This window comes from Emydura macquarii, unplaced genomic scaffold, assembly GCF_026122565.2.
Source record: "Emydura macquarii macquarii isolate MOO-44397 ecotype Brisbane River unplaced genomic scaffold, CSIRO-AGI_Emac_v2 contig_1253, whole genome shotgun sequence".
Lineage (NCBI taxonomy): Eukaryota > Metazoa > Chordata > Testudines > Chelidae > Emydura > Emydura macquarii.
In genome coordinates, this window is record NW_027131390.1 from 86,472,434 (window position 1) to 86,490,069 (window position 17,636).

The 17,636-nt window shown below is 37.2% G+C and overlaps 1 protein-coding gene across 2 annotated transcripts in view; it reads right to left on the reverse strand.

The window, feature by feature from the left end:
- The window catches only part of RIF1 (replication timing regulatory factor 1), a 53,454-nt gene that overhangs the window by 4,941 nt on the left and 30,877 nt on the right, over positions 1 to 17,636 (reverse strand). For both annotated transcript variants that reach the window (XM_067549478.1, XM_067549479.1), the window contains 10 exons: positions 15,679 to 15,943; positions 13,985 to 14,027; positions 13,413 to 13,615; positions 12,743 to 12,842; positions 12,198 to 12,329; positions 8,208 to 8,353; positions 7,463 to 7,552; positions 7,317 to 7,371; positions 2,039 to 4,897; positions 250 to 399 (listed from right to left, as the gene is read on the reverse strand). In XM_067549478.1, the coding sequence (XP_067405579.1) occupies positions 250 to 399; positions 2,039 to 4,897; positions 7,317 to 7,371; positions 7,463 to 7,552; positions 8,208 to 8,353; positions 12,198 to 12,329; positions 12,743 to 12,842; positions 13,413 to 13,615; positions 13,985 to 14,027; positions 15,679 to 15,943 (4,043 nt within the window). The remainder of the gene's footprint in view (positions 1 to 249; positions 400 to 2,038; positions 4,898 to 7,316; positions 7,372 to 7,462; positions 7,553 to 8,207; positions 8,354 to 12,197; positions 12,330 to 12,742; positions 12,843 to 13,412; positions 13,616 to 13,984; positions 14,028 to 15,678; positions 15,944 to 17,636) is intronic.

Genomic DNA, 17,636 nt, shown 5'->3' on the forward strand with positions numbered 1-17,636 from the left:
TTAAGTTCACAGAAGGTAAAATTAGAATCAGACTACAAAAATATTTCTTTCATTTACTAATTCTAAAGCCTGTTCTATTTATTGGCCAGTCTTGGAACTTGTTTACCCTTAAATATAAGTTTACACTGAAGTAAGACTAGCTCTGCCAAGATAGGCATACAGTTATGATAAAAAAGTTACGATATACAGATTGTACTATTATCTAGAAGGAGCTATTCTGAAGAAAAGTTAAAAAAACAAACAGTTTACCTTGGCTTGGGTATTAGATAAAGTTTTAAAACTTTTCAAAGATGGTGAACTATTTGAAGAAGAATGAGACCTAACAACAGGACTTCTCCTATCGATGTCATCTGCCAGTCCTTCTTGGTAAATTGGGTTTGCAAAAGAGACTCGACGAATCTGTTTTTAGAGATTTAAGTGATTTTTATAATTAAACGAATAGAATTTATACTGTTATAACTAATATTGGCAAATTAATTTCATACCGGATAGATCTAAAGTCTGAGATTTCAAATTGTTGCATTCATTAGATCTCCTGATTCACACAGCTATGTTCACTAAATAACAGTTAACACCATAATAGTTTGGGAGGAGGGCACGGTTACTGCTACAAACTTACACAGTTGCCTGAAAGAACAGAGTGGGAGCGAAAAGGCAGCAGTAAAATGATGAGAGGAATGACGCAGTGGTTGAACCAATGAGACAATGAAGTGCTATTTGGTAATCCACATTTTCATCGTCCAGTATGTTCACTGACCTTACTGGTCAGTTTAGACAGATTCTTGATTTTTTTATTTATTTGGGGGGGGGGGGGGGGGGAAGGGAGGGGGGAAGGAGACGACAAACTGTATAAATATATACCCAACGTAGTTCCTTGAATCTTTGGCAAATAAACATTTACCCTCATCCTTTCCAATATCCTGGAAGAAACATTGATTGAGATCACTGATTTTCATATTCATATGCTGGGTATAGGAGTCATACCAATAGAATTACTCTGAAACACTGAAATAGCTGATAATTGTGGGGAAGAATGAAAGCTATTTAAATCTTGGACACGCAACACTAAATACAAACTTAAACTAATGTCCAATTTGCCTCATGTTCCACAAAAATTCCACCATAGCATAGGATAAGTAGCCTGTTAGCAGGTGTTAAAAATCAAATGTATAACGCAAAGAAAGCATCAGATGAAAACATTGTACACACTATCTTTCCATTAAAAAGGAGAACATTCAACAACTTTTAAAAAATTAAACATCTATATTGCAAGTGGCATACAACTGCCAACCAGGTCAGGGCTCCATAGTGGGAGTTCTGTATAAACAGAGAAAAATGAGTTTCTTGCCCCAGAGCACTTATATTTCAGAGCAAGTGACAAATACTCAGCATAACCAATATTAAACGTGACCTGCAAAGGGGAAAAAAGCTGGGTTTATCTCCCCCTTTCCATCCTGCTTGTTTATGGATTTCATAAGGCTTATTTTTAAATGGAAATTTAGGACCTGTTTAGTTCAGAAGACTAAGATTACATGAGGAAGAGGACATATCACAAGAGCTGAGTGAAAGTTGAGCAACTGACAAGGGAAGAGATTTTTAGTCAGACAACAAAACATCAATACAGTTTTATTTAACATCTGTTTAACTTCACTGACCACTATCTTGGAGAACAGAAGCTTTCATAAAGGATTCAAAGTCCCCCCCTTTCAATTAACTTAATCCTTAAGTGTGCATCCTGATCATCCTGCTCCTCCAAGCAAATCCCCCAGCAAAACCAGAGAAGATCAGGAGTGGACACTTGATATTTCCAAGGTAAAAACAAGCAGAAAAATTCCTTTCAAGATAAAACTTGTCAGCACTTACACAGAGAAAAAGGGGCACAACCTAATTTAAAAACAAAATCTTTGCAGGTCATCATTATTAGCACTTCTACAAGTTCACGTGGTAATGGCATATATGATATCCAGTGTACTCAGTATACACTCTATGTACGCTTACAACGTTCAGTAGCACCGAAGATGGAATTACATCACAATACCTTGTTAGCAGGTGACGGGGAATCATCCTCTTGATGTCTTTTTATTCCCCTCTTTAAAATACTGGTTGATGGAGAAGCAGAGGGGGACCACATGCAGCGTGTCTGCACTCCATTAGGGCTTTCATTAATTTTCACCAAAGCTACAGAATCAAGCTCCTTCAACTTCTGAGGAGAATCCACATTGTTACTTTCTCCTGCACCCTTTTGGTCTGAGGCTACATTTTCAGGCACTGCAGCTACAACTACAATTTCAGTTAATATTAAACCTTCCTCCTTCATCTCATCTTGAGGACTGTGTGTTTCTATAGGAGTGTTCTCAGTCTTTTCTGCATCATTCTGATCATTTTTTGGCTCATTTATCTTTGTTTCCTCAGGTTTGTTAACAGTGTCTCTATTAGATATCTCCTCCATTTGCCCATTTTGACTCATTTCCTCCTTTTCTGTAGCTGCTGGCTCTGTATAGTTTTCCAAAAGAAGACAACTTTCTATGGACTCTTTTGAAACACAGTCAGTTAAACACTGTTCAATACTGTCAACTAGACTGGTGGGCTCCGGCTCCGGCTCCTTAATGACAGGGTCACAAGTTTTACTTTTGATACATGCCAGTTTCTCAAGATCTTCCTCCATTGGAATACAGTTTCCTTCCATATTATTCTCAGATTTTATTCCTCTTTCTGAATCCTTAACAAAACTAGATTTCTTAGTGTGAAGCAATGGTGTACTCATTGCACAAGGTTCCACAGAAGGCCCTCCTTCAAAATGAGAATCATTAGAAGAAGTTTCTAATGCAGTCATATTTATCTGAATAAATGAGTTTTTATGCTCACTTAGTTCATGGTTATCTGCATTTTTTAATTCAGTGAACGACTTTTCTTGTTGTTGAGAATTTTCACCACAGCAATTGTAGCTCTTTGATCTTCTCATCCTCTTGCTTCTTTTGTGCTGGCACTCAAGGATCTGCAAAGGTTTTTCAGAGGAAAGAACAGCATCAGAAGTGGTAGTTATTGCTGCAAATTCAGACTGAATGATTGTACTATGGTCTTCTACACTTCTTTGCTTATCAGGTGATTTGTTTGTAGGTCTTGTTTTCAAAACAGGCTCAGATATGCATGGGCTTATGAAGGGTTCTGCCAAAATACTGGTTTTATTTAGTTCTACATTTGTGTTCTGCCCACCAACTGAAGTCTTTGCCATGTCTATAATTCCTGTAGATTCGTTAATAGCTGTATAGATGTTTTTGTTTTTCACTTCATATGCTTGAGAGATCAATACAGTATCTATGTCCACTTCAGAACTTGTTTCACCTTTATTTTTTGCATCAGACAGATTCCTAGTTTCGGTTACCATTTCTTGTGAAGACAGCTCCCGACTTTGGCTCTCTTTTTCTTCTTTCACTTTGCTTTGAAGAGAATCACTTTTATTTTTCCATTTTACAGATCTTTTCCTTTTGGTACTTTCTTCTCTTGTCTCAGAGCTATCAGACTCAGAATTTTCTATACTAGAAAGCAATCCTTGTGATGCTCTTCTTGTTTGATATCGGGTACGCCCCCTTGTCTTTTTCTGACCTGTTATATCTGAACCAGAATCTTGAACATCATCTATTTCAGATTTAAAGTTATCACTTTCAGATTTCTTGGCACTTTTGTTCATTTCCTCTTCAAGACCCCTTGAAGTGTGTGACTTCTTCGGACCAATATCTTCTGCAGTAGTCTGCTCAAGCAAGTTGCATTCTTTTTTATTTGCATTTTCTTTTGCCTCTACAACTTTTTCAGAAACAGATTTCTGCTTTTGGGATGCATCCTCTTTAATTTGTGGCACCCTCTTCTGGAGAGACTTTTCATCATCTTTACGTTTGTCCTTTTTTTGGTGACTGTTTTCTTTATCTTGATTGTCTGCTGTACTTTCTGCAGTTTCTGACCGTCGTCTTGAAGAGCGCCTTAATGTTTTCTGATTAGGTGACATCTGTGGAACCTGAATGTCGTCATTAGATAACTGGTCAGTTGATATAGCAACCAGTGGAGGTGTATTTTCTTTAGAATCCAAATTGGCTCCTATACATTTTTCTTCTTCTTCTACCCCATCCACAATTTGTTTATTCTCTATTGTTGTACACTCTATCTCTGCAGAACTGGTAGCCTGTGTTTGAGTATCTAGAATGCATTCTGTCTCTTCTATTTGACTAGGTGCGTCAGATTTATTTTCCAGATGGGTGGCAACAACAGATTCCTGTATACTTTTCTCCTGTTCTACTTTTGCTAACAACGTGGATTGCTTAATTTCACCACGCTCCGTTTTATTTTGCCTCCGACTCCACCTTTTTATCCCAGTAACTGTTCCTTCAAATTCAGATTTTGAAGAACTTTTATTCTCTAATTTAGGTTTTTCTATTTTGGAGGAAGTCTTTCGTGTAGCTTTGTTTTCTTGTTTATCTAGGACAGCAGCAGTCCGAGATGCTCCTGATAGTCTACTCAATGCAGAAGGGCTAAAGGGTCTGCTCTCTGAACTATCAAACTTTTCCAAAGTAATAAAGGACTGTCTTCGGCTTGCAGGTTGTGGTGTTCCAGAAATGACTTCACTAGAAGATGAACTGCTGCTGACATCTGAAGTGTTTTCATTTCCAACTGAAGGCTCCTTTGCAACTCTTTCAGTTGCATACTTTTTTGAATTCACTCCTACTGCAGACTCCTTTGTAGCCATTTCAGTTGTACATTTTTTTAAATCCTCACAATTTGAATCTGAACTCTGTTGAACATGAGTGATGGATTTGTCTTCAATACTGACAGAATTCTCAAGAGGTTCACTTGACTTGCAGTTCCCAGTGATTTCATGTACACTACTGTGTACATCACTCTCTGTTCTCTGCAAAGGACGAATTAAGTGAAATTACAATAATTTTGCTACTTACACCATACACACAAAAAATGCAGTCCCATTTGGATTTGAAAACACTGCTCTACCTAAATAATGAGAAAATCATCCACCTACTCAAAACACTATGAACTGTCCTTAGTCACAGTTTAAACACCTCTGCCAGTGTAACTGACATGCATTATACTACAACATTTATTTTATTTGTTTAGTCCAAAGAAAGGGGAGCAGTAGAAAGACCTTGTAAAAGTCTGTAGTTGAAGATCACTAGTAAACTTGCTATCTATTGGCTTTTGTTTCAAAAGTTATTAAATAGTACTTCATATACTATTTACATTGGTTTTCTTTGTATGGATGTAAATTTTTTTAAGCATAATGTAAATTAGTACTCTCTGAAGGCCATTGGGAATTGTAATTAATATCTAAATTTAAGATTCTGGATACAATGGCCCTAAAGTTTGACTGAGTGATGCTTTCTGAAGAGTCCTAAAGAAACAGAACACTGGTCTTAAAGCGTTAAACTAGGGAGCAGGAAAAGGGAATGTAATAGGTGTGCATAATATAATCACATCCTATGTTACACTAATTTTCCTGTGTCCTTAATTCTATTCCCATTTAAATGTTCAGTGTTAACTCTGTGTCCTGGTCAGCCTGTACAGCTTCATCTAGAGTCACTGTTTATACTACAAAAAAAGCCAAAAAGAGAATCTTATGTAAATTACATAATTTAGTATAAAAGCTACAGCCATAAGTGAAAATATCTCTATAGCTTCAAGAATGACCTTACTATCTAAAAACTACTTTGAAAAACCATGCACACTAAATGATATCTAAAAGGCTAGATAGTTTCCAAGATGTTTAGCATCCTAATGAAGTTTTAGGACCAAACTTACAAGCGGGCGATAAAAAAAATTTAAAATTTAAAATAAACAGTAAAGGAGAATGTGATATGGAAATCATAGAAAATAAATTCTTGGAAAAAAAGAAGATGGGCATGTGAAATATGTTCATGTTTCAATTTGGGAAATATCTAAATTCATGCACTGAATAATTTCTCAGAACAATTCTATAGTATTTTTAGTAAGTTACTATAAGAGTTGTGTATCAATTTTCTGATTTATCTATGAGTGTATACAAGTAAATCGTTTAAGTGGTTCTTCTTGCTACACCTGGTAGTTACAGGGATAACAGCACTACTTATAGTTACTTGCATACCTAAATGCTGAATCATATAATTATATGATTGAGTTTAGTTAATCAGGCAAGGACCCTCCAATTTAGTATAATTAGGGTGACTGGATAGCAAGTGGGGGGATAATAGCTGCCCATGTAAGAAAAAACCCTGAACATCAGGACTGTCCCTATAAAATTGGGACATCTGGTCACCCTAAATATGATTATGTTCAATATAGTGAACAGCGTATACAATCTTGTATACGTTCTTTTCCTATCACCCCAAACCCTGGGGACTTTCTACTGTAAATCACAAACCAGTCAAACAAGTTATGGTTCTCTGTTATATTTGGAATTCATCTCAGATGGGGTAATTTGAATCAATAAAGGCTATTTTTTAAAACAACATTAGGCATAAGATTATCAGTATGTTTTACGCATTCATATGATTTCTGTGGTTGAAGTTAATCTAAGACACTGAGGAAACTGAATAAAAAAAAAATCTTGCAATGTAATTTAATTTAACACAAACAAGAATAGCAAATGTTCTCAAAACTCTAAACTTTTAAAACGTCTCTCTTTTAGTTTTTATTCCTGGACCCATATAAACAGAGCCTTACCAGATAGTCTATAAAATGGAAACTTGAGTCCTATAACCTAAAAAAATTAGAGGTGCTCTTTGTTTTAGAGGATTTATCAAACTTACCTCTTCCCAACCCCCAGAACACACCTCAACCTTAGTTTGATCAGAGTTCATTGTCACCTTATCAGAATTGTTGCTCAAACAGATTATAAATAGTCATGTCAGAATTTGATTTTTTTAAAATAATTTCAATGGATGTCACTGTTTACTCTTGAACTTTTTTTAATTTTTATTGATTTAAATTTTCAGTTGGGGAAGATGGGGGGGGGGGGGGAACAGACAATTTAATTAAAGTAGGCAATAAAAAAATTAAAGCTTAATAACTGTTAAAATGCAAACTGTCAACATCACATGTCAAAATTTATTAAATAATTATCCTTAAATTCTAGTAAGTTCTCAAGCTGCATTTTTCTACTTTGCCTATTTATAAATTTTGATTGTTGATGGAAATATTTTGTTGGTTTATGTGAGTACAGTGAAATCAATTTTTACCAACATTTGCTGATAAAAATCTAATCCTTTCTAGCCAATAATAAAGCATTAAGTTAGTTGTAATTCTAGCATCTCCAATACTATTAAACATGGTGAAAATACCTGAGGTTTCTTTTTAACATCTTCTTTTGGATCTTCTATTAAAGCTGGTTTTTCTCTAAAAACAAAATCACCCAAATCAGAGCTGTTTCCACAGAAGTTGGGAAAACATCTTATACCAACTAGGCTTGTGGTGAGATCATACTTACAAAGAATCTTCCTGGCTCTGAGTATATTGAGAAAATAAGGCAGTATCTTGGGAAGCATCCAGATTATTATACATAGCAGGAATATCAATTCTGGAACCAAAAATATCATTTCTAGTGAGAGACCATATGTAATTTAAATACCACACAGCCCCAACACTGAAAATTCTCATTAAAGACACTCTACACAGACTGCACTTCCACATCCTCACAATATTATTTACACTTCTAGATCTTGTTTCAGCCACTGAGAATGAGAGACCACTTGCAGTGAAAGTGTGTTTCATACTCTCTATGAAGGAATTGATATTTACATACGGGCATAAAGTTCTTTTTTGATGTTTTGATTCCTCTCTTCAGACCATACTGCCAGCTAACGACTTTCTTTATTTCAATTACTGAAAAATGCCATTTTACTATTTTTAGCCCAAAAGTAAACATGAATCATTGAATGAAGTTTTTTAGCTTGTGTCATGCAGGTCAAACTAGACAATTACAGTTACTTCTGGACCTAAAAACTATCAGTGAATTAAGTATAAATCAGAGATTGGTCCTGGTCCTTTAAGATACTGTTTCTTCCAAACAACTCTGATGGAGTTTTTTCTGTCAGCTTTAAGCTCTGGAATTTGCATGGATAATTAATATCCTATTCAAGTTTGAGATGGAGTACATTAAACAAATTAAATTTGAAGTTTATCGTAATCAATTAATAATACAACCACCCTTGTCAGTGGTATGGATTACAAACCTCTTTGTCCTAAGGACTTCTTTTTGGTGTTCAGTCAATACTCTCTCTTTTGTTTCCAGAGGAATAACCACAAAATCAATAGATTTCTCTTCTTCCAAAAGTATCTCACTTTGTTTTGTCTTTGAAGATGAAAATTCTAGTTTCAGCTATGGAAAGGAAAAAAGTGATTTAACAACAAGATAAAGGAACTACTGTTAATGATGCTTCTGTATCTCAGGTATACCATCCCAAAATAGAACAATTACTTACCTACAGTAACTGTGGCTCTTAGAGATGTTGTAGTCAGTGTTGATCCTTCTATACGTGCATGTGCACCTCAAGCATGAGAGATTAGATTTCCTCCCCCCCCCATAGCAGTGTCAGGGACATGCACACGCCCTATGCCTCTTCATGCTTGCATGTGAGAGTACAAAAAGTGGCGTGGCCATGACCCTCCTCCAGGTCCTTCATAATTAAAAGCCCATGTTAGCTAAGGACTCAAAAAAAAAAAAAAAAAAAAAAAGGGGGATGGAGGGCAGGTCATGACAGCATTGTGTTTGACAAAAGTCAGTGGGTTACTCCATACTGCTGCCTTACAGGTTCGATATGAACGTATTTCAGAAGCAGGCAGAGGATGCCTGCTGGAGTGAGCTTTGATGTTCAGTAGGAGAGGTACATCAACCAGCTAGTAACACAGTGAGATATTTTGTTATCCATTTTTATATTCGCTGTGAAGAGATGGCCTGACCAGAAGAACATCTGGCTATGGCTATAAACAGATGGGACATCAGTATGAATGGTGTGTTCATTTCTATAAAGCAGAGTCCTAGATACGTCTAAGGTGTGTGATTTCTTCTCTTAGCATAGTGTGAGGTTTTGAGAAGAAAGGCTGGCTGATTGACTGGTTTAGAAAAAAATCAGAGACCACTTTATGAATGATCTTCAGGTGAAGCCTTAGAATTGCCTTGTCCCTATGAAATGTAATAAAGTGGGGTTCAGCCATAAGTGATTGAAGCTCACTCACTCCTCCTGGCTGAAGTGATAACCACTAAGATTTACCTCAGAATGAGGTCGTGAAGGAAGCATTCTGACAGAGGCTAAAATAGAGGTGCCATGAGCCTCAAGAAGATTATACTGAAGTGCCAGGTTGAAGTAGGTTATCTGACTAGCAGGTAAAAACATAAAAGCCTCTTGAGAAACTTTGATACTGGGCATGTCTCCTTGAGTATCACGATCATTTCCATGATGGGTACACTGGCTGTCTGCTCTGAAAGCAGGGTGAACTTGCTGTTTCTTTTGGAGCAGGTATCTGTAGGGATTCCTGCAGGGGGCTGATGTACAAATCCTCAGCAACCTCACAGTGGCCCTCAAGTCCTTCAAGGAGTCCTTCCTTGTTCTTTTGGTGAGGAGCTCCTTGAATGGGAAGTGTCTCCGTATTCTCCCTCAGTATTCTGGGTGCTAACTGCTAGGAGAGCTGCGGCCATGTCATAGGAGTCCATGGCTGCCTGTAAGGCTGTTCTGGCAGCTGTTTGGTCTTCCCTTATAATCTGCTTTAAATCCTCCCTAGTATCTTGTGACACTCTCTCCCATATCAGGAAATTATATTTAGTGAATGATGCCTTGCCTTGGTAGCTTGCCACCAAGAACAGTGAGGTGAATGAATAGGCCTTGAGCCCAAACAGAGCCAGTTTTTTTGGGGTTATCCTTGGGCATGCCTTTTGTCAATTGCAACTTGTCCTGCATTTCTACAACTACCAGTGCTCCTGGATCTGGTGAGAGTAAAAGTCTTCAAAGCTTTCTGGAGACACCTGACAGAGCTTCTCCATCTGTTTAGGTACAGGTTGGATGATAGCCAGAGTGTGTCAGAGCCCTTTAGCTAGCTCCTATGTGCCCTCCTTTATGGGAAGAGCAATTTTGCCCAGAGCAAATGTGGTTAAGATGTGTAAGTTTGTGTTACTTCTCTTGCATGACCATCTTTTCGATATCCAGGTCTATGCTATGAGCATCATGAAATGCTTTAAAAATGACCACTGGGGCAGGGGCTAGTTGGACCACTTCATCAGGTGACTACAATAACTTCTTTGGTGGAGATTGGCTGGCTGGCTGGCTGCTGTTTCTCCGTTGCTCCCACTTCTTCGGTGCTGACTACTGGCTCCAGTGTTGATCCAGATAATGATGCCGCCAAAGAGCATGATCTCTTCTTTCTGGACCTGTGGCAGGACATCAGAAATGATGACTCCCGGTACCCCAGGGTGGCATGGCACATGGGTACTGGGCTAGTTGCAACAGGTTGGCCCAATGCCACTCATGTCTTCGTGTCAGTGCTCAAAGAGTGACCCTAGAGCTGGTACTTTCTCAGAACGTTACGGAGCATCCCTGCTTATGCTGAGATGAAAGAGTAATCTGGCAACGAAGACTAGTTCTTTGAATTGCAGCGATGTAGTGTCATGTCTCCATTTTGACACCTGCTGCTGCACCAGCACCAATGATGTTCCCTGGAGGGAATCTCAACAGTTCTCTGAAGGTGTACCTTAGTCCTGCAATAGGTGCAGTGGTTGGCACATATGTCTGTCAGTTCAGATCCTGGCAGTGCCAGATTACTTAAGGCCAACTCCCTTGGAGGAGGATTTAGACCCCCTATCCTTGGAGGTCTGATGTCTCTTTTCTCTATAGGGAAGTGCCATGGACTCATTCTTCATACATGGTGTCTAGTCTAGTCTTGGCCCTTCCTTTTAGCCTTGCACTTGTTGTTGTGGTGCTGATGCCAATGATGATGTTATCAGTGCCAGATAAGCAAAGTCTGCCAGTACTGGTGCCAAAGCATCACCGGGTACTGAAGGGCCTCGATGTTGTGGTGATGAGCACCAATGTAACCAGTTTATATTTCCAAGGGGTTTTCTTCCCTGCCCTTCTTTTGCTGCTTGGCTAGGGTGTGTGCTCAGAGGAGCACTCACTGAGGGTGACCCTTTAGATTTTTTGGAGGTGGCTATCTCCTCCAGGTCTGAAACGATGCACACTGGACTTTGTGTGTGTGTGGGTGGTTTCAGCCATGCATCCTTCACCTTGCAAAATCGACGAGAAGGATTTACACATTGAAAACTTAGAGGATGTGCCTCTCCCCCAGACAGAAAAAGCATCCGCTATGCCCATTAACCAGGAGACAGTCTACTGCAAGTCGGGCAGGGCTCATACCTTGAAGGTTTAGAGTCTGCCATGGTGGTTGGCATGAGGCATCTCACCCTCGGTGGAGTGTTTATTTTTTAGGAATGACCACATTACAGTATAAAATGAAGATAAGAAGGGCAAAGAAGAATTTCTTCACAAAACTACTCTAGAAGATGAGTCTGAAGGTGAAAGTAGTGAGTAGGGCACTTAACAGGTTCCATCTGGCTACCCAGGCAGTAAGAGGGAACTGAGGGAAGGTTCTGGCTGCTCTGCCATTTATAACCTCATAGGAGCACAAGGAGGCATAGGGTGCACACATGGCCCTCATGGACACTGTTATTCAAAGCAATTCCATCTCACATGCATGAGATGCATGTGCACCTACAGTAGGATCCACTCACACACTCAAAGAACTAATACTTTGCCATGATTCACAGCCAAAACCAACTCATTAGATCCTAACAGTCAGCATCCTGCTGCTCTCCCCATTCCTCATGAAGCATACCTTGATTAAACTTCCATGCCTCATAAAACCTACCTTACCTTAAGGTTCTACAGCAATAAAAAAACAAAAACAAACAAAAAAAAAAAAACAAAGATAAAACCCCAAAATACTAGAAAATCTGAACAGGGAAAAACCTAACCAGCCAACTATGATTAGGCTGGCTTGCTTCAGACTGGTGGACCTGAGATACAAAAATACTATTATGTATGATCTTACAAGATGCTTTGGCCCTAGTTAAAGTTGTACAAAATTTTAGCTAACAGCATACCAGATATGCTGACTTCCTTCAACGAGACTAAAGTGGTGTTTAATTTTAGTGCATCCATTTGTATGCATCTTACCTTAGCTGTTGATACATGAGTAGTGGTAATCTTGTCTTTCAAATCACTGGCCTGTGCCAGCAAGGAATCCCGTTTTCCACCTGATTTCACCTCTATTCCACTTATCTTTGCATCCCACTGGGAATTTTCTGTCTTTTTAAAGAGAAATAAAAATTGTGTTTACTGTACGTAGCTAAAGTAGGTAAGATATTTTAGTGAAATTTTGCATAAAAGATTCTGTTTCACTCATGACTTTGAAAAATGTTTGCTTACCTTCCCCTGAAGTTTCATCTATAATATACAGACTTTTGCATATATGCTGCATAAGAACAGGCCAATAGTTCAGGTACTTTAAATTCTGGTTGTTATTTACCAAATGCCATCTCAGTTTAGGCCCATTGGCCTCTGGTTATTCTAATTCAGGATACAGCTATTACTTCAAACAGGAATCATTATAGTAAAATCTTCATTAGTGTAACTCCATAGGACATTGTTACTACCTACAGCACAATTCCAGAATAGTACAGACTAAACCACCCATAAGAAATAACATAATAGATACTTACAGCATCAGAAAATGGACCACTGGATTCTTCCACTACCTCAACACTTTCAAAACCAGGTAATAAAAGCAGAATTTTCTTTTTGACTTGGCTTAATACGTATCTGTTTAGGGAAAAAAAATTAAGATTAATGGGAAAAGGGCATAAGATCATTAAGTTCACTACAACTCATAATAAACAGTTCACATACAATGAAGCAAAATGAGACTCACTGCCTCTACACATACTTGTGTTTGAACAAGTATTTTTAGATCTGAACATTTCTACGAGCAAAGAACCCATTTGTGAGGGCTTCCAAACTATTCTGATTAATCTGTGAACACTCTTTCCTTCACTTCCTAGAATGAATTCCCTTTCCTAAAGTTCCTAGAATGAAACTGCACATTTAAATCCTCATTCCTTACAAATTTACTCCTATACTATGGATACTTCCATGACTTAAAAAAATAATAAGACCACAAGTTGTGTGTTATCTAGATGTACTTCACCAAGACTAAATACTGAATTTAGGAACAGTTTTCCCTAATTAAAGTCTTATTAATACTAAGTTATGATTTTCTGATGCTTATATTCAATACCAAATTAAAAAGCTTATGCTATCTTGGCTTGATTTCTAAATACTCTGTGATTATGTAGCAAAAACACACACAACAAATACAAAACAACATCTTACTTTAATTCTTCAGGGTATGTTAACACTGTAGCTTTAGCAAATGTTGCATTCCAGAACTGAGCACTTTGGTTGCGTATCTGTTTACTCTTATGCAGAAAGATTATGCACAACAATGGAGAGAGCTGCTCTAATAGGTCACTGTCATAAAACCCAGTATAGTGGGATTGTAAACATACAATGATCTCTCCCAAAAGTTTTTCTAACTGGAAAAAAGAAAAAGGTGTAAATAATCTTTGAACCAAATACATATTCTAAAAATAATAATTTAAATAGTGAACTAAACAAGATTTTTTATAGTGGCAGTTTATAACAAATGTATGGCCTAAGAATAGGTCTGGACTCAGTTCCACAGAAATACTAAGCCTCCATATATCAAGGAGGCCTTAATACTTAATTCAACACAGATTTGTACTTCACCCTAGCCAATTTTCAGTGTAAGTTTGTAGTACCTTTAAGGAAGATGCTTATTAGCCTGCCTTAATATGAATACAATTTTGTTTTTAAAGCACAAGTTATACTGCAAAATTCCTAGATTTAACAGTCTTTCCTAGACTTTTTCTGCTAAAATTTACCTTGTTGCTGAGACTACTGTACACTTTAGATACATCAGCAAGCCTATAAAAGAAAGAACATAGAACAGATGAAGTGTTAATGAAATATTTTTTAATCCTGTTTGTTCTCAGCAAGAGTTTCCAACAACGTTGATAGGATACTAGAATAGATGCAATAGTTCACTCTCAAGGTCTCCCACAAGCATATGAAATTGCATATATTTTGTATATCATTTTAATAATAGTTTACAACGCTTCTTCATTTCCTCTTAATGGCCATAAGCCAACTTCTTAAGGTAATGAGGATGACAATTAAAAATTAGTCCTAATAATCCCCACATAGTAATTTATAGATCCATAACTAACTGTTTTCTAATAGAGTAATTTCTCTTCTGCGATCTTCTTTCTGCTCTTCTTGGTCTGAGCTACACCAACTCTGCAAGCAAACTTCCCTAACTAACTTCAGAAAGATTTTTGGATCCATAACTGCAGCAGCACTTAGAGTTTAATATGGTACCCAATAGGCTTAACTGTAACCACCTTGTATCGTGAAAATTAAACAGCTTAGTAGTTTGGATCTCCAAAAATAATCTTTTTAAAGTAAAGTCTTTGGAAAACACAATGGAATGCATAGCATTGCACAAATATGTCAAAAATTTTATACAAAGTTTCCCACAGCTTAAACACTCTAGGTTTTTACTTAAGTTCAAAACATATGCAACTATAAACTTAGTTTCCTTATTCTTGTGACAAAACCCACCCATTTTCTGCCAATCTATGAAAAGACTGTTCTGAGTACATCTTAATATTACTTAACCCATGCAACCGTATACTGATTAAAGTAAAAGGAAGATACCTTTGGTTTATATTTGTTTTTCTTTATATATTCTAGATATACAGTTTTAAAGTGGATTATTTAAGATAAAGAAATTCCAATAGGAATATACTATAAGAAAAACAGAACCTGAAAATGGCTCTTCTGTTGGTAAGACTAGATAACCAAGTTTGTGTTAATTTGCACAATATTAAAAAAGATTGGGGTTTATAAATATTTTATGCAGAATCTTATATCTTGGATAAGTGTTTTAACATTAAAGATAGCCATGATAAACACAAAACGCTTTAAAGGAGTGAAGTTTTCAATGTGAGGATTAAATGACAAAATAGGATAGGGATCCTGAGGTTGACAGTATGTTCATTCTGGGAGTGCGACACTGTTATACAATACAGACAACATGACTTTGGGAAGCTGTGCTTGCTTCTAACATGGGACTGCTTCTATTTAGCATTGTTTTTAAAGACAACCTTAAAAGTAAGCTGTTATTAGCAAGTCCTTATTTGGACTCTCAGGGAAACCTCAATGTCCAACAGTTTATGCTCAACAACTACAGAGCAAGAATAAAGCAGTTTTGAAGAAGGGAGCCTTCAAAAAATAGGTTACCATTATTCTAGTAGTTGTCAAGTTAGAATTAGTAAAAGTTGACACACATCTGCTATTCACGCTGAATCCTATAAGGTACAGGGTGCCCACAAATACCACTGAATTCAGCAGAAGTTGTGGACGCCTACCACCTAAAGATAGAAACTTTGGGTAGCCTGATTTATAGGGTATATTTTAATATAGCGTTCTACAGATGCCACAGCTTCACCAATATGCAGCAATATTACAATGTATATTTATCTAGAAGTCCTCCCATAATTTCTGAAATACTCACTTTGTTTTTTCATAAAATATTGCAAGTGGTTTTGATAGAGTTGCAAACATAGTTCTCATCACAGAAGGCAAAGAAACGTGGCTGATGATGTTGTGAAGAATAGCAATAACTGAAGTGCCAACCGAAATCAATGTTTCTGACTGGGTATCTTTGGAACTGAGCACATGGAAAGAGTTTATCAACTTCACTAGAAGTTTAAATAGGGAGGCCAGCGTCCCAAGGGGTTCCTTTTTCTTCTTAGACCAATCTGTAGGTGTTTGTGGGGCTAAGGTAAAAAATAAATCTGTTAAAGACAATGACTTTAAACTATCCCTTCTGCTTTATATAAAATTCAAATCAATACTGTCTGACATACAAAATTAGAATGAAATAGCTCAGGATTAGAATGAAATAGTCAACAGCATGTTTGGACTCACAGGCCAGGTCTACACTTACCTGGAAATTCAATGGCAGTCGACAGGAGTTATGCAAGCTGCACAGAGTAGCTTGTGTAACTCCCAGTGACTTCCTAACTCTTCTTCTATGTGGCATCTTCACTGAGTTGCACTGATGGAAATGTGTTCCCACCGATGCAGTGCTATGCCACTTGAGGGGGTGATTTTAATGCGTCAACTTCCGGATCGATTGAGCAGGTCTTCAAAGACCGCTTAATCTGGATAGATGGAGCTGACGGCGGCGAATTTGCCGCTCTCAATGAAGACATACCCCTAAGGTAGCTCATCAGTATAAATACAATTAATCAAAGCCAATATAACCAACAAAAATAAAAATTCTAATTTAGTGCAATCAGTGTGGATTTGATTCCGATTTTACCTACTCTTAAGCAGCAGGAGCAATGATACTGGGTGATCTTACATACTCTTAAATTCTACTTGTAAAAATAAATTCTGATAAATTTATTCATGTGGACGAGTACTCAAAGCTGGATAAAAAAAACTGGAAAAAAGTTTAAATTAAAAATTTACATCAAATTATTTCAAGGGGAAAATCATTTCTGTTCAGCTCTAAGTAGTATCTCCACTCCTTGAGTAGTCCTCCCAGGTGGTTGGGTGCATTAGGGGAGTAAGATACTAAATGTGTGCAAATATGGCAGATGTGACAGTGAATTAACTCATTTTTCATTTTAAGTTCCAACCTTAAAGTGATGTTCTACAATGTTTACTTCAATTTTAATGGCTATTAACAGGACAGAACAAAAAAACCAGTAACGTGTGTCCAACAGCTTCTGTATTTATATATAATCAATAGCTCAAATGAAATGTAGAAAACAATTCCACTAACATAGGACTCTGGGTCAGCAATATGGGACACAAAGCTAATAGAATGAAATAACTCCCATTTCAAGTGCAGCACTGCTAAGTATTATGAAAACTAACCACATGTGCAGTAACTTTTCTATTTTAAAGTTAATTGCTTAATGTATAAATTCTTCAAGGCAGATTATAGGTTATAAACTAACACTGGAAACTGTAGAGTAATAATGAAGTGCTGCTTTTTTTATGCTATGTTTCAGCAAAGAGGTATCAGAAACATGAGTTTTTGAACTATTACTAAAATAAAAAGCCTTACTAGACTGGACTTTAAAAAATGAAACTATAATTGAATCTACAACTAAATTTTCCAAATTGAAACACTGTTTAATATTTTCAATAATCCACTGAACAGGAAAAAAATTAGCTATTGTCATAGTATACCAACCTATACCCTGATATTCCACGTGCTGAGCCCCAAGGAGTTTTTTTTACCAAGTTTACATGGGAGCTGCTAAACACTCAAGTCTGATTTTTCAAAAATATTAAGTGCTTAAGTATGGATTAGGATAGAATGACCAGGCTGCAAGTGTGGAATATTGGGACAGTGGGTGGAGGGTAATACACGCCTAAATAAGTCAAAGCTCCAAATATCTGGACTGCCCCTATAAAATCAGGACATCTGGTCACCCTAATCTAGGAACTTAA